Raw genomic sequence first — 23,096 nt, 5'->3', positions numbered from 1 at the left:
TTTTAACAGTTCAAATAAAACAAGTTTTACCAGAAGAATTAATGTAAGAGCTTTTATAAGATCATAAGCATCATATTTCTGCCTTTTTAAAGGTACACTCAGTCATTTTTTCCCCATTAAAAATGTTTTACTCCTAAAGAAATAAATTGTAATTTTGAAACATATGTATAAAATCATAACTATTCATATAATATGAAGACTCTGGTAATATCAGGAACCTTATAAAAGCTGTTTTATTCTACATGTGGTAGGGGCACACTCATGGGGGCTGCCGTTTTAGAATCACATGACCAGCTGAATACTACTCGCTTAATCTCAGTAAGCGTCTTGTTATTGGACACTTTCTTTCTTGGATTAAATTAATCATGGCTGATTGTGAATAGTGAATTTCTACAATGGCATCTGTAACTGAAAACTATTGATTTTGAATGAGGCTGCATCCACACCACTAGGTGGCACTGTAAGTTAAAGATGACATGAGCAAGATGACATAAAAAATTGGCCCCATTCACTTCCAGTGTAAGCGCCTCACTGTAACCTCGATTTGTGCTTTTTTTTTTTTTAAAGAAAAGTAGGGATGAGTCGAAAATTTTTGTTGTAATCAACATTATGCCACAAATGCTGTCGATTGAGCATTACTTGTATTGAACCAGGAATATTCCTTTTAATGTTCATTTGTGGTGAACTAACCCTTTAAGGTGATCCCTGTACCTCTCTCAGGTGTTGGAAAAGGTGGACGTTGAACAGAAGATGAGCATTCGCTTCCTGCATTGAAGACCAAACGAGGTCTGAACTCTGATTGGAGACCATCCGTGTCAGTATAAGCTAGACATCCCCCTGATTCTTCTCTCTTGTGTTTATCTCTTGCTCTCAGCCTTGAGTTGCTGCGACCATTAAAAGGGAGTATCCGGGTGCCTTGGTTTTATTTGTTTGTGTTTTTTTTTTTCTCAAAGTCACCGCAGTTTTTCTCTCATATGTTAAAATTGTATTTATTCCAGTTGTAAATGCAACTGCTTATGACTTTCCAGAGGGGGAAGCTATGGTTAATATTGATGGACACTTTTCCATCAATACAATTTTTCTCTTTTCACCATAATCACCATCTTAAAGGCCAAATATGATGCTTCTGTAATAAAGGAAGTGTGTCCCTGAGTATTCCCAAGAGGAATCTGTGAAACATTTTTCAAACTTACCCAATGAAGATGATTTGTATCTAAGCGGTTGTTTAAATTGCAGTCAGACATACCTCAACACTCACTGATTTGTTCCAGAAAGGCTGGAGCCTGTGCACCATTTTCTTTCTCATAATGAATATTGATTGCATGTCAAATGGTGCGAAAATGCTGAATGCCTCTTAACTCAAAGTAGTCGATTTTCAGATTTAATGTCAACAAATGGAAGAGAAAACAGGTCAGTTGAGTATTTAAGACAGTGAGCAAATATCTCAAGCCTATCTATGAAAAGTAATTTTTAAAGGAGTTCTGATTTATGTCGCTAGTAGCACAGAAACTACACTCTTCATTTTTAAGATATACCTGCATTTGGTCCAAACAATTGCTCTGTGTCGTGCGCAATCTGTTCTTTTAGTCTTTGCTCTATTTGCACAAAATCAAATCGTTGTGTGTCCATGTCCTCTGTTACTACGGATTTAAACACTGTTGATGATTTGATCATGTGATGCTATGATCTAAGTTTGATGCTAAATCCATGGTCTAAATTCACAGGTACTTGAAATATAGTTCTGCAGCGCTTGCGAATTTTTGCTTTTGTGTACAGATTTCTAAAGTTTGAAACGTGTGAGATTTTCAGCATCCTGGGCTGACGATTGAGAGAAAAATAATATAACTTCTCGACGTGATTTAATAATCATATCGTACACTTGAGATGTGAACTCTATGATGTGTATGGTTTTGATTAAAATAAAAACAAGTGCTATCATTTCTTGGACTTTTGTAGTGTAACTTTGTTTTCAGAATTAGTCCAGACTTCCTCAAGTGAACAAAATTGGTGCGAGAAAAAAGTCAAAGGACAAAAGTGTTTCTGCAGTTGCCACAAATAAGATGGATCCTGTTTCTGGTGAAATAAGATATAGTAGGACTGACAAATTGAAACGTTGCAGTACATGTTTTGTCAAACTACCTCCACCTCCAGTCCTTGCCACCCAAAAATGAAATATTAAATGAATGTATTTAAATGACATAAATACATACAATAACAATATTTTGACCAGTTAACCTCTGCACAAGCCTGAAAAAAGTTATATATATTCTAAATAAAATGGTTGCAAAGAATCATTTGTACTACAGACATAGCATTACAAACGGTTCATGAACCCTTATGAAATTAGACATTGAGTTTTTGTGCAAGACTGATAAGTAATTAGGGTCAGATGTATAAAATAGTAAGAAAAGCCAGAGTTTATTGTAAAGTGATTAGAAGTGTATCTATATAACATGTTTGCTTGTGTTTTTTTCCAATGAAATAAAGCTTACAACACTGTCTATATCAAAGTCTTGAGACATAATGGAGTGAAAGCTACATGTCTGGCCCTGTTCTAGTTCAAATTTTAGGATGATCATGCCAAAACCGATACTAGAAAGAGTATATAGGGAGATATCGTCACAAACTCCAAAGGGTGATTTTTCTAAGCAATCATTCATCTAATGTCCTATAAGACCTCCAGTCAAGTTGAATGGTCTCCACCCTGTTCACATTCACACTTCTGCCCTGTAAACGATTCAACATTATGCCCCAAATCAAGGTTCTTTTGTCTTCATTCTGCATACTTGTACACCCCCCACCTCACTCCCTACAATCTGCCTCATCAACATTGCTAAGGCTTCATTGAATCTAGATTTACATCTTTGTATCAGATGTCTCACTGTAAACTTCAAAACACCGCGGAGTGTGAAATGACGCATTTTATTGATCTTGTGTATGTTATCTTCATAGAATGAGGTAAAAATAAACTATTGATAGCACATACAGCATTTATCATCGTATAAACATGAGTTTTCGCAGCACTGGTCAGGATGGCTCAATCAGTCGTTTCTAATTACCAAATATATATAGGCCTATATATATTTTTTTTTTATTGTGTCAGATAACATGCTTTTAAACAATCTATTTTTGTCAAGTTAAATGGTTTTTATGTATTTTTTTCCTCCCAATGTGTTCTTTTTTTCCTGAAATATTAATAATATTATTAATATAACAGAATTTAGATTTTAAATTGCAAGGAGCCAGCCTAATACTTTACAACTTCTAAAAACATAAATAAATAAAAACTCTTGCTCACTCTTGAAAGTTCTTTTTAAAACTATTCAATCTTTTTTTCCTAGTTTTTTTTTCTTTTCTCTTTTTATAAGATTCTTTTGACCACTTTCTTATTCAAAGTGGAACACAGGGAGTCAAAAACATTTTAAACAGAACATTTTATATATATATATATATATATATATATATATATATATATATATATATACATACATACAGTACTGTGCAAAAGTTTTAGGCACTTGTGATAGTGAGGATGTCTTCAAAAATAATGACAAATAATTTTCAGTTATCACTTAATGTCATACAAAATCCAGTAAACATAAAAACGCTAAATCAATATTCGGTGTGACCACCTTTGCCTTTAAAACAGCACCAATTCTCCTAGGTACACCTGGACACAGTTTTGCTTGGTTGTTGTGGGGGCCATGACATGTTGCAGGACTCCTTGTTTTTCTATTTTAATCACTTCTATTTGCAAAAGTAACATTTGGGAGTCTAACATTTATATTTCCTATTGACACACTAAAGCTGAAGATATAAATAACATCTTAAGACCAATGCTTTTGTGAAACTTTTGCACAGTGCTGTGTGTGTATATATATATATATTTGAATTTTTAACTCCAAAACCACTATAAGGCATTACAAAAATAAAAATGGGCCCCCATGAAAAAAATACAAAGTAATGAATCAATATCAGGGTCTTGTGCGAATTAAATTATTCAGTTAATGTAACAAATATTCTAACATTTTTAACATATTTTAAGGATGTACAGCAACTCCAAAATATTTTTTAATATTGATAATAAAAGCTTTGTTTTAAGGAACTTATAAATGTATGAAAATAAAATGTCCAATAAAAATTACGTTAAATAAAATCTGAAAGTGACCATCTTCTATTATTATATTTGTAAAATATTTTTTAAAAATGTATTTCTGGTAAATTGAGGTAATGAATTTACTGGCATTTTTAAAGAAAAGTGTTTGGTTTGACCAATGAGTGCTGGCTCCTCCCTCTTGTTCCCGCCATTATCAGACCGGAAACCTCGCTCTCACTCTCATATCCGTCTGCACCATCTGCCATTTTCTTTGTTCCTCGAAACAGAAACGGTGCAACACACGCTTTGTCTGGCACGATTCTCCAACTCTTGTTTTGTTCTGTAAAGCTCCGTAAGCCGTGAACAACATGGATGCGAATCTTAAGAGGAAGAACGGCACCGGCGAAAATAAATATCTGCCAGAGTTACTGGCGGAAAAAGACAGTCTGGATTCCTCATTCACGCACGCCATGAAGCTCCTGACCGCAGGTCAGTATTTTTCCATTCATTTTCCAATATTTAACTTCCAACACCATCTGCACTCCTGACCGCAGGTCAGTTTGTGCTTGTAAATTACAGAACGGATGAACGAGTGTTTGCGCGTTTGTTATAGGCCGTATGGAGTGATTTGGATTGTCTTCTAAATCGTCTATATTCGGCTGTGCTGTATTGTATGTTGTTATTTATATTATTTTGTATTATAATGAGCTTTTAACGTTCGAAAAAATTGCGCAGCACGTTTTTCGTAAGCGTAATCTTTCTAGGTCAACAAAGGATGCCGACCTGCACGGCTTTGCGTTTAGGCCACCTCATGGAATTATTGTGACGATTAATTTAAAGGTAGTCTTAATTTAAATAACTTTATAAAGCAAACATTTTTCTTAACTCTTAAAGTAGATATTTTATCTAGTCCGCTTTTGTACCTGCGACAGTGCTATCATGCTAGTGGGAGACCTAGACGGTGGGGGAGGGGATTTCGATTTTATTTATTTATTTTAGATTTTGATCAACGATATCCAAATCTTATTAAGTGTATTACATTACTCACGTTCTAATTTTAATGAAATAGTTCGTTCTAAAATGAAAGCTCTGTAATCATTTTCTCACCCTCATGCTGACCCAGATGATTGACTTTCTTCTACAGATCACGCATGGAGATCTTTTGAAGAATATTTCAGCCCTGTTGGTCCATACAGTTAATTGTGACCAAACTTTGAAGCTCAAATCACAAAGGCAGCATAAAAGTAATCCATACAACTCCAGTGGTTTAATCCATGTCTTCTGAAGAATCTTATCGATTTTGCCTGAGAACAGGCCTTTTTCACTATAATTCTTTACATCAGCTGTTTAACTGATTTTCAGACCTTTCATGGCACAATTGTTTGTGCCACTTGAGAACCAATTGTTAGGCATCAATAGCTGGGTTTCCATCCATACGTTTTTGTGCATTTTGGAATATTGCATAAAAACAGCTGGATGGAAACACCAAGATGTGAATAAAATCTCAAATGCGCATTAAAAACATATATGCTCGCTTGAGGTGAATAAAGTTATTATTTTTTGATAAAGAAATGCGCATAAACTGTTGGAAACACTTAGCGAATAAACCCTTATTGAATTTATTAGGAATACAACATGCGCATCAAAGTCATGTGATCAAATATTTCGTTCATACCTGGACTTACCAGCACATCTGAAATGTTGCTGTGGTCACCCTGAAATACCAGTGTCTTAAACCCAAAGCCTGTATAGTGTTGGTTGAGAATTAAATCGAATACAAACTTGAACAGTGCCGCAAAGCATATTCATTGACGTTTTTGAAAAATATTAAATAGATCAGCACAGTAAAGTCATAAGGACTGAGAAACACACATTGCGCTCCCCAAACGGTGTGGCGTGCTGTTTCTTACTGACAAAGTTCTTTATAGTGTTTTGTTTGTGCTAGCTATAAACAAAGTATTTAAAAAAAATAAAAATTTCCCCAGATATGACTTGTTCTTTTGAACACGTGCAATGGAAACACGGCTTTATTCGCGCTCTTGTGACTTTCCGATTTTTCATGTAAATTTAAATTCGCAACTTGGATGAAAACAGTTAATGATGTCAGCCTGATGCAATGTGTCTAAAGTGCCAGTATTTAGAGAATTAATTCATGTTGGTGTGCTGAATGTAGTGTGACTGGAATCTTAGAGCAAAATTAATTTTTATTTGTATATTTTAAGGTTCTCACCGTGCTGATTTGTTTCTCTTGCAGAGGTTGAGCGGGTTCAAAAAGGTGAACCAAAGAAAGATGGCGAGACCTATCTGGATCTGTTCACCGCAAAGAATGTCCGGGTGAAAGAGAGAGTGCTCATTCCTGTGAAGCAGTACCCTCGTGTAAGTGTCTCCACATGCTTTGTTTACAGCTACAGTCTTTTGTCTGTTCAAGTATACATTATGCAATTGAATATTTGAAGGAAATAATCCTTCAGGTGATTGGCAAGAATTCAATTTTGCCCATCTATTAATGAATAATTTCTCCCTTTATCTCAGTTTAATTTTGTTGGAAAGATTCTGGGGCCGCAGGGCAGCACCATCAAACGCTTGCAAGAAGACACAGGGGCTAAAATCTCTGTGTTGGGGAAAGGATCAATGAGAGATAAGACCAAGGTAAACAGCCAGTCTATACTGCTAAACAGCCATTAGAATAACTCCATTTGAATTTGTTAAACGGCACTTTCACTGGAGATCAAATTGCACATTAAACCTGCTGTGAATGCACTTTTGCAGGAAGAGGAGCTGAGGAAGGGTGGAGATCTCAAGTATGCACATTTGGGCATGGAGCTTCACGTGTACATTGAGGTTTTTGCTCCCATTCCTGATTGTTACCTGCGTATGGCTCATGCTATGGATGAGGTCAAGAAGTTCCTTATGCCCGTAAGTATTAACACTAGCTTATGGTTTAAAGGGATCGGTCAATGACACTTTCACCATTGCACAATGTCTATATTGTCCTGCATCCTTACTATAAATGTAATGTTAAATATCAGTGTGATTAACACTTTCTCTGGTTTATCAGGTGGATAATATGGATGAGATGCTTCAGGATCCTTACATGGATCCAGGTTATCTGAACGGCTCACAGGATGTTCCTCCCCATGGCAGAGGAGCCCCTCCAGGCAGGGGACGAGGTGGCCCACCTCCACCAATGGGAGCTAGGTAAGACAACGGTCTTACCATAGAAAAATCTAGCCTATTAAAGAGGTTTTTTTTTTTTTTTTACGGCTAGTGAATCAGTATAGTTTTAGCTTAAAGGGGATTTTTATTGTGTTTTTTTTTTTAAGTGTGCAAGACCACATGAAGTCAGTTTGTGGATCTAATATATTGCAATATTGCTGCAATACTTAAATTGGTAAAAACAATAATTTAATTATCCATTAGTACGGTGGCCTGGGTATCTCAATGAGTATTGACGCTGACTACCACCCTTGTAGTCACGAGTTCGAATCCAGGGTGTGCAGAGTGACTCCAGCCAGGTCTCCTAAGCAACCAAATTGGCCCGGTTGCTAGGGAGGGTAGAGTCACATGGGGTAACCTCTTTGTGGTCGCGATTAGTGGTTCTCGCTCTCAATTGGGCACTTGGTAAGTTGTGCATGGATCACGGAGAGTAGCATGAGCCTCCACATGCTGGGAGTCTCCACAGTGTCATGCACAACGAGCCACGTGATAAGATGCGCAGATTTGACGGTCTCAGAAGTGGAGGCAACCGAGCCTTGTCCTCCACCACCCGGATTGAGGTGAGTAACCGCGCCACTGAGGACTCGCTAAGTAGTGGGAATTGGGCATTCCAAATTGGGAGAAAAGGGGATTAAAAAAAAAATCCATTACAGTAAATCTAACCTCATCACTATGCCCTTTCTATCACATTTTAATACAATACAGGAAATAAAATGTTTATGTAATCAAATCTTTATCAAAATAATTAGTTCCCTATATAAGTAAATTCTGCCAAAAATACTTTACAATAGGAAATATTAGTACAGATGAGAAACCTGCAATCATTTAGTGGGGTTTTTGCATATCACTCTAGGAAAATGGGTTGAGAACTATATTTGGAGTATAATGTAATACTTATAGGGTCATGAAACACATTTTGAGAGATGTTAACCGGTATATGTCTTGCACACAAGCAAAGAGAAAGTAATTTGTTTTTCTTTTCAAGAGGAAAAGGGTCAATTTAGGGATTGTTCTAGCTATTTTCGTCTTCAGAGTTTGAAATGAACCTAGTCAACGTCACAGGTCGTGGCGTAGAAGGGTTTAGCTGTCCATTGAATTTCATCGCCTCTACGAGCGAGTGCCGCTGGTTTGTCAATGTCGTTGCCATGCATTTGACCAGCGCTTCAAACTCTCACGTGCCTCAGTTTAGAGTTAATAGTACTGTGACGTAAGCCCCCCCCCCCAGGCTTTTAGTTAAAGGCAACACCTTTAAATGTTCGCACAGAACACATTTATTAACATGAGTGTTTTGAGATGTGTGGTGAGGAGGTCAGTCTCTAACTGGGGCTCATTTGAGACGTGGTTTACATTTACTGCCCCAGAAACAAACGCTATCCATCCTTAATGTGAGTGTGTAAACCGACCGAAGCAGTTATTTGTAAATCATTGTTTTGAAATAAGTCAAGTGTTTTTACACTTTAATAATTCACATTTTCAACACAGTACATTGCATTTATTTGTGTATTAAAGTACAACTATAAAATGACCAGTGTGATACTGTGTAATGTATTTTGAGCTTGTAAAACAGTGTATACTTAATTCCTTGTGACAGAATGCACAAATATTGGCAATCTTTGCTGTTAACTGCATTATTGAAAAAGCTGAGTGACTGGATCAGACAGTTGTTTGGTTCACTCCCCCTTTTCCCCTCCACTCGGCTGCCGATCACACCCACTTTGAGTGCATCATTTAAAAATGTGGTAAGAATTCCACTGTGCTGAAACTGGGGTTGTTTTGACCCTTTAACCATATGCATCGGTGTCCTCTCAGGGGTCGAGGTATGCCCCCTCGTGGTGGACCCCGAGGTGGTGCTCCAAGAGGAGGCCCAGGGCGGGGTGCTTCAGCAAGGGGGGCCCCTGCGGGCCGAGGTGGTCCACCATCCACACCAACCAGAGGAGGAGCTTCCTCTCGCTCAAGACCACCAGCTCCATCTCAGAGGATGGCACCAGCGTCTGCTCTTTCCCACCAACACCAGTCCCTACCGAAACCTGAAGGCTACGATGAATATGTAAGTCAGTATGCTCCATACCAACATCTGCCAGCAAATGTTTTATATATGCGCACACTGGCGGCCAAAAGTTTGGAATAATGTACAGATTTTGGTGTTTTGGAAGGAAATTGATACTTCAGTTCACCAAAGTGGCATTCAGCTGATCACAAAATATAGTCAGGACATTACTGATGAAAAAAAAAAAACAGCATCACTATTTGAAGTCATTTTTGATCAAATCTAGACAGGCCCCATTTCCAACAGCCATCACTCCAACACCGTATCCTTGAGTAATCATGCTGGTACTAGAAAATTACTTGCCGTTATATCAAACACAGTTGATAGCTATTTGGTTTTGAGGGAGCTTTTGTGGGATCAGCTAGACTGTAAGGTGCGTGAGAAGTGCCCGACAAGACAGCCACATCTATGGCAAGTGCTACAGGAAGCGTGGGGTGAAATGTCACCTGAGTATCTGGACAAACTGACAGCTAGAATGCCAAGGATCTGCAAAGCTGTCATTGCTGCATGTGGAGGATTTTTTTGATGAACTCTTTGAAGTAGTTTAAGAAGTTCTGAACATTTTATTCAAATTGTAATAGTAATTTTTCACATTATTAATGTCCTGACTATACATTGTGATCAGTTGAATGCCACTTTGGTGAATAAAAGTTCTAATTTCTTTCCATAAGAGCAAAATCTGTACATTATTCTAAACTTTTGGCTGTATGTATGTGTTATTTATATAAAACACTTGCTGGCAGATGTGTATATACATACACCTATCAGCCACAACATTAAAACCACCTGCCTAATATTGTGTAGGTGCCCCTCGTGCCACCAAAACAGCGCCAACCCGCATCTCAGAATAGCATTCTGAGATGATATTCCTCACCACAATTGTACAGAGCAGTTATCCGAGTTACCATAGACTTTGTCAGTTTGAACCAGTCTGGCCATTCTCTGACCTCACATGGTGTTTCCATCCGCAGAACTGCCCCTCACTGGATGTTCTCTCTTTGGCACCATTCTGATTAAATTCTAGAGACTGTGTGAAATCCCAGGAGATCAGCAGTTACAGAAATACTCAAACCAGCCCGTCTGGCACCAACAAACATCCATGCTATTATCTAATCAGCCAATCATGTGCCAGCAGTGCATATAATCATGCAGATATGGTCAGGAGCTTCAGTTTAAGTTCACAATCAACCACCAGAATGGGGAAAAATGTGATCTCTGTGATTTGGACTGTGGCATGATTGTTGTTGCCAGATGGGCTGGTTTGAATATTTCTGTAACCGCTGATCTCCTGGGATTTTCACACACAACAGTCTCTAGAATTTACTCCGATTGGTGCCAAAAACAAAAAAACATCCAGTGGGTGGCAGTTCTTTGGAGGGCGCCTTGTTGATAGAGGTCAACAGAGAATGGCCAGACTGGTTCGAACAGACAAAGTCTACAGTAACTCGGATAACCGTTCTGTACAATTGTGGTGGGTTGGCTCTGTTTTGGCGGCACAAGGGGGATCTACACAGTATTATGCAGGTGGTTTTTAATGTTGTGGCTGATCCGTGTGTATGTGTAATTTTTGTTGTTGCTGGTTTCTTTGTGAAAAGTGCATCTTAAACTAAAGTCATCTTACACTCAAAGACTGGCTGTTTGTGTGAACTTCTGTAACAGATTCAGCCAAACATTCGTTAGATTTACTGTATTGTCAGCATTGAATTTTAAGTCTCTGCTTTCTCAGGCCTATGAAGAACCGTATGCAGAGGCCTCCTATGAAGCGTATGAAAGCTACTACAGTCAGCCTCCTGCTCAGCCGTAAGTGCTGGTTACCTCTGCCTCAGTTTCTCTTGTTTGGGACCAATTCCTCCCTGTACAGTCAACACTTAAGCAGTGCTTCTGATGAACAGTGTAAAATGATTATATTCACTGAAGCTGGGCTATTTTATGTATAAAATTCAAGACTCCACGAATATTGCAACATTTTAATGCACTTTAATTTGGACAGCTTTCAGAAGAGTTTTTATTGGTTTACAATTCTTGCCTCTTGACGTGAACATTTGGTTAGCATCTGTCTCCGCCCCCCCGCCCCCCCATTACGAAGTTTTAAGATAAAAAAAATAAAAATTCTCTCCTGATTCCTAGTGTTTGCAGAATGGTAATCTGTAGCAGTGCTAGGACAACCTAACGAGTTCATTATAAAATGTAATGACAATCATTAAGTGTCACTTCTAAACAGGAACTCTGTTTTCCCTACAGAGACACAGAGTATTATGATTATGGTCATGGAGAGGCACAGGAGACTTATCCATCTTACAGTAAGTCATATGTTATTTATGTGTTAAGGACTAATGCGTAGCTGCCAAAGCTCAAATTCATGTAAATGCAAACTGGAACAATATTAGTGGTTTATGAAATCCAGGGCTCAACATTAATCATTGCCATGTGCTTGTCCTTAGGACAAGTAAATTGGTCATTCACTTGTCTGATTAAAACAATTCTCTCTCCGGACAAGTCATTTAAATTTTATATATATAATTTCCAACATGACAACAGTTGCCCAACCTAATAGTATTATGAACCCAAGTTATAATTTTACTTGAGTGGGGTGGGTGGAAGGTTTATGATTCTAACATTTCTATAATACCAAAAAATTGGTAGTTTTATTGCATCGCCCGCTTGCAGAGACTCTGTACAACGGCATGCGTGTGTCGAATTAACGTGTTTATCGTTCTGTAACAAGTTCAGTAAATATGAGGGAGTGCGCATCCCCACTGCTCGCACTAAATTCAACAAGCGTTCAATGAGCTGCTGCAGCAGACAGGGGGACCCGGAGCTGGCTGACTTTCACAGATTCTGGAATTACAGTTTGATACAAAGACTATATCATTGATTTGATTTGTTCATCTGTTTGGATTGGTTTACCAATTCTCAGCTAAATATTTATTTGTATAAGTGTGTAGGAGGAACTTGCAGGAATGATTAATCGCACACTACCTGCAATCTCGTGCTGAATTTTAGGATCTGTTAGATTATTTTCAACAGCAGAATATTTTAAGTGACAGGCTTAGGTTATCACACTTTTTTTTTTTTTTGTTCATTATTAACATTTTAATCGGGCTACTTGTCCCATTGGGCAAGTAAATTCTTTCTCTTGCCCCATTAAAAACCAACATGTCCCAGACAAGCGTTAATGTCAAGCCATGAGATCTCTTTTCTTTGTTCTATGATAAATTTTAGTCCCCCACAAAACTTTTTTGTTTTGCTTGGTAGTGTAGGTTGCATTTCAGTTAGGATGCTGTCTTAGAAGGCAGTAGAAAGGTAGCTCTAGTTTTTGGAATGGAGCCTTTCACAGATGTTAAAAAATTGAATTGGCTTTGCTTGAATTCTCTGTTAAGCATCTGATTTTGTTTGTTTCTAGCTGAAGATGACTGGGATGGCGGTGCTTGGGGTAGCAGTGGTGGAAAAGCCCCGCCTGCCCGCCAGAGCAAATCCTATCGGGAGCATCCATACGGCAGATACTGAGAGCTGTCCGTCACTGGTTGCTTGGGCAACCTCCTCCTCTCGTAACTCCTTATAACCACCTAAAGTAATTCTAGTTGTTTTTGTTTTTGTTTTTTTGTTTAAAGCGCTTTTTAGTATACTGAATCTACCCTTAAATGGGATGCTGAACACACGAGTTCGAGACGATGCATATTTTAGATTTGCAATCATTGATGTGCTTACAAGTTCTTTGCGTTGCTGTTTTCTAAGTTTTGTTTTTCTAGTTTTGTTTCATCCATGAAAAATTGATACCTGAAAGCCAGATAAATAGCTAATAATCGGATGTAAATTTGAACTGCTTAAAGGAAAAACTGCCTGGCAATGTTAGCTCACTTAGGTTTGTTCAAAATGCGCTTTTGTAAAGCATAACAAAGTTCTTAAAAGATGAGGGATGCACGGAAAAGTAGTTTCTTTACAAATGCGCTAAATGTTTAAGGACAATTTCCATTGAGGATAATTTTTAATTGAAATTTAGTTTTTGAAAGTCTTGTAAATATGCATTTATTTTCACTTTTACAGAAGTTATGCCACTTACGGATTAGTTTGTGACGTGAAATTAACAAACCTACTTCCCAGAGGTTGTAGTTTCAGTCGAATAAAAGTACAGTCTACTCAAATCATTGTACGTACATATCCCAAATATTAAGTTGTTCTTTTGATGTCTTTAGCTTTTGCAGTTTTCAAAATATTAGCATACTTTTGTGCATTGCTTAACTAGGGAACTAAAACTGTCCAAAACTGTGTCCCTATCACTTTGTCAATAAAGCATAGTTTTCTTTTACAGCTTTCAAAACTTTGTATTTGACTTATTTTAGTGAACCATGAATGACCGTAAGTCAGTCTCATCCCATACAAAACTGACAACTGTTGCTTCAAAATTCTGCTTGCCATTTTTAACTTTCATATTTATATACTTCACAATATTTAGAGAACTCACTTAATGCATAACTGTTCATCATGCAAAATATATTGTGTATAAACCGTTGCTAAATAGTGTGCAATTTGCATTTTACTAGATCATGAAAAATCCTACATAGATCACATGTCTTGTACAATAATAGATGTCAGAATAAAGACATTTGTCAAATGTTTCATTGGTTCGCCATAATAATAGGCTGATTCTTTTATTTTGTATGATTTACTAATATTTTAAAGGGGTCATATCATGACAATCTAATTTTCCTTTAACAGTTCAGTGTATTATGAAAATAAACTTAAGTCAAAACTTTCTGCCCAGTCAAAGACCTAACCATAGGCAACAAACTTTTTGACATCCTTTGATTTCAGCCATCAGAAACCCAAAATAAAATGGATACTTCACCATCAAAATGTTTATGGCACAGGTTTGATGTTCAGAAGAACATTTACACAGGTCTTAAAGGCACAGCTTAGACAAACAGCCTTCTAAGGGTCAGTGAGAGGGTGGAAAATGGTTATTGAAAAATGTAATTGAATTTTTAACCGAAAAACGTGATTAACGGAGTGGATTTCGGGAATAAAATGAAATGATATGACCCCTTTAACAGTTAATAGTCAAGTTAACAATGATTTATGCACAATACAAAGAAAGTGGAGTTTTAATGTGTGTATACCTGTTTTAAAAGCTACCTCACATCAGAGTCACTAAATCCCTCTGACGTTAGAGATTGAACTCTCACGCTCCATGTCTGTCTTCTATTGAAAAGGATGTTGAGGTAAGACCTGCAGAGTCACCTCTAAAAGAACCAATAGATTCCCTTTATAGAAGGTAAAGTATATGGAAATTATTACAAGAAAACAATGTAGCTGTTTGTTCTTCGGATATCTGTTCCTGGGCGTGTGAAACGTAAAAAAAAAAAAAAAGGCAAAAGAAACTGCATGATATACATTGTGCTCAACCAGAGTGTTACTCTACTTTCGCTGGTTTAATAAAGAACAAAAGTGGGGAAGGCGGCGTAAGATGTAACGCAAGCTTCAAAAAGGTAACATCAACCCTAAATTTCTCTCTTTAGCATTACTGTTTCATTCACTCATTGAGTCCAATTTCAAATGTTTCCACATTCAAAAGCCTCCAATATTCCTTAACATGGCTAATACGTATCATATAACATTAACTTTCTAAAACTACGCTTGGTAGACTTCAGTAGAATGTGTTTTTATTAAGTGCAACGCTAAAATTATAGATTTTAGTCCAATATTCTGTTCTTTAAAGACACGTTTTTACTCAATTCTGTTGTACAAAATGAGACAAAAGATCCTCTTCAATCTAACAAGCATGAGATGACGTGTAAAGAGTTGGATTGAGATTTTGGTGTTTTGTATCCTAACTAATTTTTTTGTGTTGCTCAGTGACTGACGCAAAGAAGTGGTGTCCAGACAGGGTTCACAAGGCAGCTGCTACAGGTACATTGCTACAGTTTTTTTTTTTTAATGTAGTTCTAATCATGCATTAGTTTATGGAAACTCAAATTTTGGTTTATTTTCAGCCAAAGTAACACACCAAAACAGTTTTTGTCATGCATTATAAGAGACATTTACCATGGATGGTAAGCCATGTTAAAGTTAATTAAAAATGCCATTTGGTTTGATTAGGATATGGCTATGTGTCACCAGTTTGAGGTTTTCTGGCATTTTTTTGGATTGGTTTTAGAGCTGTTGTTGATCTTGGAAATTAGTGATCAAATAAAAACCATCAGTCAGGGAAAATTTTTAAATTGCATGTTACTGCTAGGTAAAGTAATCAGGAATCACAGGATTAAACTTTGGAACTCAATGTTTCATTAAAGCGGTGTTCACTTAAATGTATTCAAATAATCTTTAGTAGCAGTGCCTGATAGGGATGTTGATTTAATCAAATTGATTTAGTCAGTTTAATCGATCAACGATTAATTTCAGGACAAATGTTCAATAATCATGACAGAAGTTGATGAGGCTGTCTATAGTCATTTCCCACTAGAGGGCACTAGCGTGCTGCATTTTATGTCTTATCCAACTCACAGAAGAGCTGCATAGCCATAGATCAGAGATGAAGCAGGCTCAATGTAAACAATGTTGGAGTGCTTCTCTATAAATTAATGTTTTCTCCACAGATTTCATATTAGCAAACTATAGTTTTGGCAGGTCGTTTAGTACATCTGTGTTGTGCATGACAAGTAATTGTTCCAACAGTTGTTTACAGACAGATTTTTTTTCACATTTAATTGACTCAATTCCAGTGGGTCAGAAGTTTACATAACCCTAAGTTAACTCTGCCTTTTAAGCAGCTTGTAAAATTCCAGAAAATTATGTCAAGCCTTGAGGCATTTTGCCAGTTAGCTTCTGATAGGCTAATTGGAGTCAATTGGAGGTGTACCTGTGGATGTATTTTAAGGCCTACCTTCAAACTCTATGCCTCTTTGCTTGAAATTATGGGAAAATCAAAAGAAAACAGCCAAGACCTCCAAGTCTGGTTCATCCTTTTGGAGCAATTTCCAAACACCTGAAGGTACCACATCCATCTGTACAAACAATAGTATGCAAGTATAAACACCATGGGACCACACAGCCATAAAACCGCTCAGGAAGGAGACTCATTCTGTCTCCTAGAGATGAATGTACACTGAACAAAAATAAACGCAACATGTAAAGTGTTGGTCCCATGTTTCATGAGCTGAAATAAAACATTCCAGAAGTTTTCCATGAGCACAAAACCGTCGTAACTGACTTCAGTGGGCAAATACTCGCCTTCGATGGCCACTGGCATGCTGAAGTGTGCTCTTCACAGATGAATCCCAGTTTCAACCGTACCGGGCAGATGGCAGACAGCATGTATGGTGTCGTGTGGGCAAGCGGTTTGCTGATGTCAGCGTTGTGAACAGTGTGCCCTGTGGTGGCGGTGGGGTTATGGTATGGGCAGGCATAAGCTACGGACAACGAACACAGTTGCATTTTATCGATGGCAATTTGAATGCACAACGATACCATGATGAGATCCTGAGGCCCGTTGTCATGCCATTCATCTGCCGCCATCAAGTTTCAGCATAATGCACAGCCCCATGTCGCAAGGATCTGTACACAATTCCAGGAAGCTGAAAATGTCCCTGTTCTTCCATGGCCTGCATACTCACCGGACATGTCACCCTTTGAGCATGTTTGGGATGCTCTAGATTGACGTGTACGACAGCGTGTTCCAGTTCCTGCCAATATCCAGCAACTTCGCCCAGCCATTGAAGAGGAGTGGGACAACATTCCCACAGGCCCTGATCAACTCTGAGATGATGTCGCGCTGCATGAGGCAAATGGTGGTCACACCAGATACTGACTGGTTTTCTGATGCACACCTCTACCCTTTTTTTTTTAAGGTATCTGTGACCAACAGATGCATATCTGTATTCCCCAGTCATGTGAAATCCATAGATTAGGGCCTAATTTATTTCAATTGACTGATTTCCTTAAATTAACTCAGTAAGATCTTAAATGTTGCATTTTTATATTTTTGTTCAGTCTAGTTTCGTGCGAAAAGTACAACTCAATCCAAGAACAGCAAAGGACCTTGTGAAGATGCTGGAGGTAACGGGTAGACAAGGATCTATATCCACATTAAAATGAGTCCTATATCGGCATAACCTGAGAGGCTGCTCGGCAAGGAAGACAATGCTCCAAAACCGCCATAAAAAATAATTCGGATTACAGTTTGCAAGTGCACATGAGGATAAAGATATTACTTTTTAGAGAAATGTCCTTTGGTCTGATGAAACTGTTTGGCCATAATGACCATCCCCAACCATGAAGCATGGTGGTGGCAGGATCATGTTGTGGGGACGCTTTACTTACAGGAGGGACTGGTGCACTTCACAAAATAGATAATTTTCCTTCATGATGCTATGTGGATATTGAAACATCTTAAGACATCAGCCAGGAAGTTAAAGCTCTGTTGCCATGGGTCTTCCAAATGGACAATGACCCCAAGCATACCTCAAGTTGTGGCAAAATGATTTAAGGACAACAAAGTCAAGGTATTGTAGTGGCCATCACAAAGCCCTGACCTCAATCCCACAAACTTTGTGGGCAGAACTGAAAAAGTATGTGCGAGCAAGGAGGCCTACAATCTTGACTCGGTTCCACCAGTTCTGTCTGGAGGAATGGGCCAAAATTCCAGCAACTTATTGTGAGAAGCTTGTGGAAGGCTACCCAGAATGTTTGACCCAATTTAAACAATTTAAAGGCAATGCTACCAAATACTAACAAAGTATGTGAACTTCTGACCCACTGGGAATGTGATGAAAGAAATAAAAGCTGAAATTATTCTCTACTTTTCTGACACTTCACATTCTTAAAGTAGTGATCCTAACTGACCTAAGACAGGGAGGGTTTTTTTTTTTTTCTACAGACATGTCAGGAATTGTGAAACACCTTAACCAAATACATTTAAACTCAGTTTATGTAAACTTCTGACTTCAACTGTGTGTTGGTGATTGCTGGGAAATCACAGACTCATTCGGCTGACATCTCACCAGCACCAGAGAAGCAGTAGCCTGTGTTATGTACTGTTTATGCAGCATGTTATGATTTGACGTAATTTCTAATTTAAAAAAAAAAGGTTCAAAGGTCTGAAAGCTCCCATAATCCACGAAAGGGTTGCTCCGATAGCTCTCTTTTGCCTTCGGTACGATACCAGCCCTGGTACCTTGGTTTCGATACTAACTCGATACTTGGGCAACAAATAAAAAAAACTCAGATTTATAAAATTACTTGTCTAAAAGAACTACATAAAGTCTTATAAATTGTGCCTTCTGTTTTAATTTTTCTGGATTCCATTTTAAATGTTTTATGATCATTGTTTAATCAAATGAAAAATAATACTTTTCAATAGTTTTTGCTAAGAAAAAACAATGCACAACAGAGCTTTACAGTATTAATGAAAACAATCTGATTACCTGAGGTGAAAGGCTGCCATGGCTGAATCACATCGTGCTGATATTCAGAACCCTTATGTGATTGTGTACAGAATACTAATAACCATTTAAAATTATATTATTGTTACTAGGAGTATTGCAGTTGCTTTATTACTTTCATACAATAGTAATATTTTTCTGTCGTAATGTCTTCAATTTCACGCAATCAGTTGAATAGAGCTCTCATTTCAGCAGGACTTTTATTTTGAAAGATCTTAGTTCCTGTTTGTGAAGAGTTTAACAAGCTTCCCAGGCTCGCGAGCTGAAATCTCCAAGCTGCAATGGTGAATGAGTTCATTATGTAGTTCACAGCCATTTATACACAACACACAAATCTGTGGCTCTGCAGATGGATACTGTTGGACACAATGCATGAAAATCAAGCAGTAGTAGTGTGTTGCATTTGTGTGTGTGGATATGACTGTAGAGAGGTGCTTCCTATTTAATGAAATAGTCACATGACTGACATCCTTCTGCTGTTTAATGATCACACTTGTCCATGTAGAGGCTTTTTATTTTCAAATGGTCTTTGATTTCATCAACTCTCACATTACATTTGCTAATGGCAGCATACTTTAATATGGTACCAAAATTAACGATGATATCGTACCGTTTTACATTTTTTGTACCGCGATATTTCGTTAGTACTGGTATAACAACCCTAATCCGTGACGTTTTGGTGAACTTAGTTTACAAGTGATTTATCTTAAGTTCTTTTTAACTAATTCGTTAACGGTAAACAATTGCCAAATTCGTACTAAGCATGGCCTGAATGCATTTAAATATATTGAACTAAGAATATTGAGGAAAATGCCAATACGTGCATTAAGTGTATTTTATATTTAAACTGTAGACTACATGCACATTTTGTGAATCAGTCGATTTTAATATGTAAAACATAATTATGAATCTAAACATATGAGGGAGAAATTCATACAGACTTTAGGGTAATGACATTTCATTGTCATTTTTATATTGTGTAATATGTAAGTCAGCATAGGATTGCATCATGTCTTGCAGGAAAACAAGTGACTGACAATAATGTAAGCTACACACTTCTAAAATCTAAATAAAACATGGTAAGAATTGAGAAAATTGGCTCCCTGTGAGATTGTTGAAAGCATTGTTTTATAAAAGTGTTATAGATTTACAAATTTCTAATCAAGTTGATTGCATAGGTATATTAAGTTGGGCATCTATCGTAATGTTGGAAAACATTGATAACAAATATTTTTTATTCTGACAAGTGAATGACCAATTTACTTGTCCGAAGGATAAGCACACAAGTGTTCAGTTGTCAAGCCATGAGTAGAAATGGGTAATTCTCTGAGGTGCTGTAATCAACGGCTAGTCTGGTGAAAGGTCCAGCACGTCTTAATTACAGCTTTAACATGTTACTGGTTTTTACAGATTATTTTATATAATGTTTAGCCCAATTTATTTTAATGCACTATAAATTGTTTGTATTCTTTCTTTCCAGGTTTTTGATGCCATTTATTGTACCAAAGAGGAAAGTGATCGAGCAAATTTTGTATGATCTTTTGTATGAATTTTTTTAAACGTGTATTTCAAAATGCTTTTTTTTTTTTTCCCAATAAAATTATGGGAAGTCACATTTTATTGAACAATGTATTTCTTTTAGAAAACAAGTTGGTTGTGAGGGAGTGTGCACAATAAAGCATGTGTTTTAAATTGATGAAGTTCATTTTATGTAATTTTTTCCTCAAGTTTTGAAAGTAGTTAAGTGTAGGCTGACTCTTGTTTACTGAAAACCACTAGTGGCTGGAGTAAAAACTTAAGCAGTAGTTCTTTGTTAGGGTTTTTTTATGGTTCTTTTGTTTTTTCATTACTCACATTGACCTTAACAGATGTTGTCTCCAGTATGGAATTTTCCTTTGTACATTCGGAAAAGCGCTCCTTTTCTTGCAAGTGCCTGACAAATAATGTCTTTTAATGGTCTAAATTGTATAAGATGTTAAAACTAGTGTATTCTATGCCTGAATGTATTTTTAAAATGAACCTAACAATTTTATATATATATATATACCACAACATTAAAACCACCTGCCTAATATTGTGTGGGTCCACCACATGCTGCCAAAACGGCACCAACCCACATCTCAGAATTGCATTCAGAGACGCTATTCTTCTCACCACAATTGTACAGAGTGGATATGAGTTACCGTAGACTCTGGCCAGACAGATTCAAACTGACATTCTCTGTTGACCTCATCAGAGGCATTTCTGTCCACAGAACTGCCGCTCACTGGATTTTTTTGTTGTTTTTGGCACCATTTGGAGTAAATTCTAAAGAATGTTATGTATGAAAATCCCAGGAGATCAGCAGTTACAGGTATACTCAAACCAGCCCATCTGGCACCAACAGTCATCTATGTGTTCATCTAATCAACTAGTCGTGTGGCAGCAGTGCATAAAATTCAGATATGGTTCTGGAGCTTCAGTTAATGTTCACATCAACCATCAGAATGGGGAAAAAATGTGATCTCAGTGATTTGGACCGTGGCATGATTGTTGGTGCGAGATGGGCTGGTTTGAGTATTTATGTAACTGCTGAGCTCCTGGGATTTACTCAATGGTGCCAAAAACAAAAAACATCCAGTGAGCGGCAGTTCTGTGGATGGAAACGCCTTGTTGATTAGAGAGGTCAACAGAGAATGGCCAGACTTGTTCGAAATGACACAGTCTACGGTAACTCGGATAACCACTCTGTACAATTGTGTTGAGAAGAATATCATCTCAGAATGCTATTTTGAGATGTGGGTTGGCGCTGTTTTGGTGGCAAGGGGGGGGACCTACACAATATTATGCAGGTGGTTTAAATGTTGTGGCTGTTTGGTGTATAGGAGAATCAGGCTGTACTGAAAATATATTTAGGTAACTCCTGTTTTATTTTGTAGCAGTTGTCGAATTATACAACTGGCCATTTCTAGCTGTGGTTTGTGTTGGTCTCAAACATCTGTTTCTAAATTTATTGTATCTATCTGCAGTTTTTTCAATTGTTTTCTATGTAAAGCAAACATTAAATGAAAGTCTTTCATCTTTGTGCCGTGTCATGAGCATCAAATTTTTAGATGCCTTGTCATGAAAAAAAGTGTTCACTGTTTCAGCCGTCTTGGTTCTGGAAGTGTTTTTTTTTTCAAACTTTTTTTTTTAATCGGGATGCTATACAATTCTTCAAAAAAAGTATTCTAAACCATTAAACAAACCAACCTGCTCTGAGGTGAATTGCTACATTAAAAACTTTGATTTGAAGTTTTGAAAATTAGACTTGAACTGTTTTCAGACTGTACTTGCCGTCTTTGAGGGGAGTGAACTACAATCCCGTGAAGCTTTGCGAATGATGTAATTGAAATAAGTTGATTGTTTATTGCTACATTTTCTGATATACAGGTGCATCTCAATAAATTAGAATGTCGTGGAAAAGTTCATTTATTTCAGTAATTCAACAAATTGTGAAACTCTTGTATTAAATAAATTCAATGCACACAGACTGAAGTAGTTTAAGTCTTTGGTTCTTTTAATTGTGATGATTTTGGCTCACATTTAACAAAAACCCACCAATTCACTATCTCAAAAAATTAGAATATGGTGACTTGCCAATCAGCTAATCAACTCAAAACACCTGCAAAGGTTTCCTGAGCCTTCAAAATGGTCTCTCAGTTTGGTTCACTAGGCTACACAATCATGGGGAAGACTGCTGATCTGACAGTTGTCCAGAAGACAATCATTGACACTTTTCACAAGCCACAAACATTCATTGCCAAAGAAGCTGGCTGTTCACAGAGTGCTGTATCCAAGCATGTTAACGGAAAGTTGTGTGAAAGGAAAAAGTGTGGAAGAAAAAGATGCACAACCAACTGAGAGAACCGCAGCCTTATGATTGTCAAGCAAAATCGATTCAAGAATTTGGGTGAACTTCACAAGGAATGGACTGAGGCTGGGGTCAAGGCATCAAGAGCCACCACACACAGACGTGTCAAGGAATTTGGCTACAGTTGTCGTATTCCTCTTGTTAAGCCACTTCTGAACCACAGACAACGTCAGAGGCGTCTTACCTGGGCTAAGGAGAAGAAGAACTGGACTGTTGCTCAGTGGTCCAAAGTCCTCTTTTCAGATGAGAGCAAGTTTTGTATTTCATTTGGAAACCAAGGTCCTAGAGTCTGGAGGAAGGGTGGAGAAGCTCATAGCCCAAGTTGCTTGAAGTCCAGTGTTAAGTATCCACAGTCTGTGATGATCTGGGGTGCAATGTCATCTGCTGGTGTTGGTCCATTGTGTTTTT

The 23,096-nt window shown here is 37.6% G+C and overlaps 2 protein-coding genes across 4 annotated transcripts in view; both read left to right on the top strand.

Annotated features, from left to right (window-relative positions):
• Positions 1 to 1,941, top strand: part of LOC127413561 (calcineurin B homologous protein 1-like) — a 25,959-nt gene extending 24,018 nt beyond the window's left edge. Inside the window, exon 7 of the mRNA XM_051650803.1 lies at positions 721 to 1,941. Coding sequence (XP_051506763.1) covers positions 721 to 774 — 54 coding nt within the window. The 3' untranslated portion in view covers positions 775 to 1,941. The remainder of the gene's footprint in view (positions 1 to 720) is intronic.
• Positions 1,942 to 4,336: 2,395 nt separating this feature from the next.
• On the top strand, positions 4,337 to 21,854 carry LOC127413547 (KH domain-containing, RNA-binding, signal transduction-associated protein 1-like). Of its 3 annotated transcripts, none has more exons than XR_007892607.1 (11): positions 4,337 to 4,585; positions 6,351 to 6,472; positions 6,629 to 6,745; positions 6,866 to 7,012; positions 7,155 to 7,294; positions 9,122 to 9,359; positions 11,086 to 11,159; positions 11,601 to 11,659; positions 12,763 to 12,930; positions 15,213 to 15,266; positions 20,277 to 21,854. XR_007892607.1 is itself a non-coding variant. In XM_051650785.1 (9 exons), exons 1-9 carry the CDS (start codon positions 4,465 to 4,467, stop codon positions 12,864 to 12,866), a joined length of 1,122 nt encoding a protein of 373 aa, XP_051506745.1. In that variant the 5' UTR covers positions 4,337 to 4,464; the 3' UTR covers positions 12,867 to 13,667. The 3 variants fall into 3 exon arrangements, 1 of the variants encoding a protein (XP_051506745.1); XR_007892606.1 differs by having other exon boundaries at positions 14,489 to 15,266; XM_051650785.1 differs by lacking the exons at positions 15,213 to 15,266; positions 20,277 to 21,854 and having other exon boundaries at positions 12,763 to 13,667.
• The last annotated feature ends 1,242 nt before the right edge of the window (positions 21,855 to 23,096 follow it).

The sequence above is a fragment of the Myxocyprinus asiaticus genome, chromosome 23 (assembly GCF_019703515.2).
Source record: "Myxocyprinus asiaticus isolate MX2 ecotype Aquarium Trade chromosome 23, UBuf_Myxa_2, whole genome shotgun sequence".
Classification (NCBI taxonomy): Eukaryota; Metazoa; Chordata; class Actinopteri; order Cypriniformes; family Catostomidae; genus Myxocyprinus; species Myxocyprinus asiaticus.
Note: the sequence above shows the minus strand (reverse complement) of the source record. Positions and strands in the feature narration are given on the sequence as shown.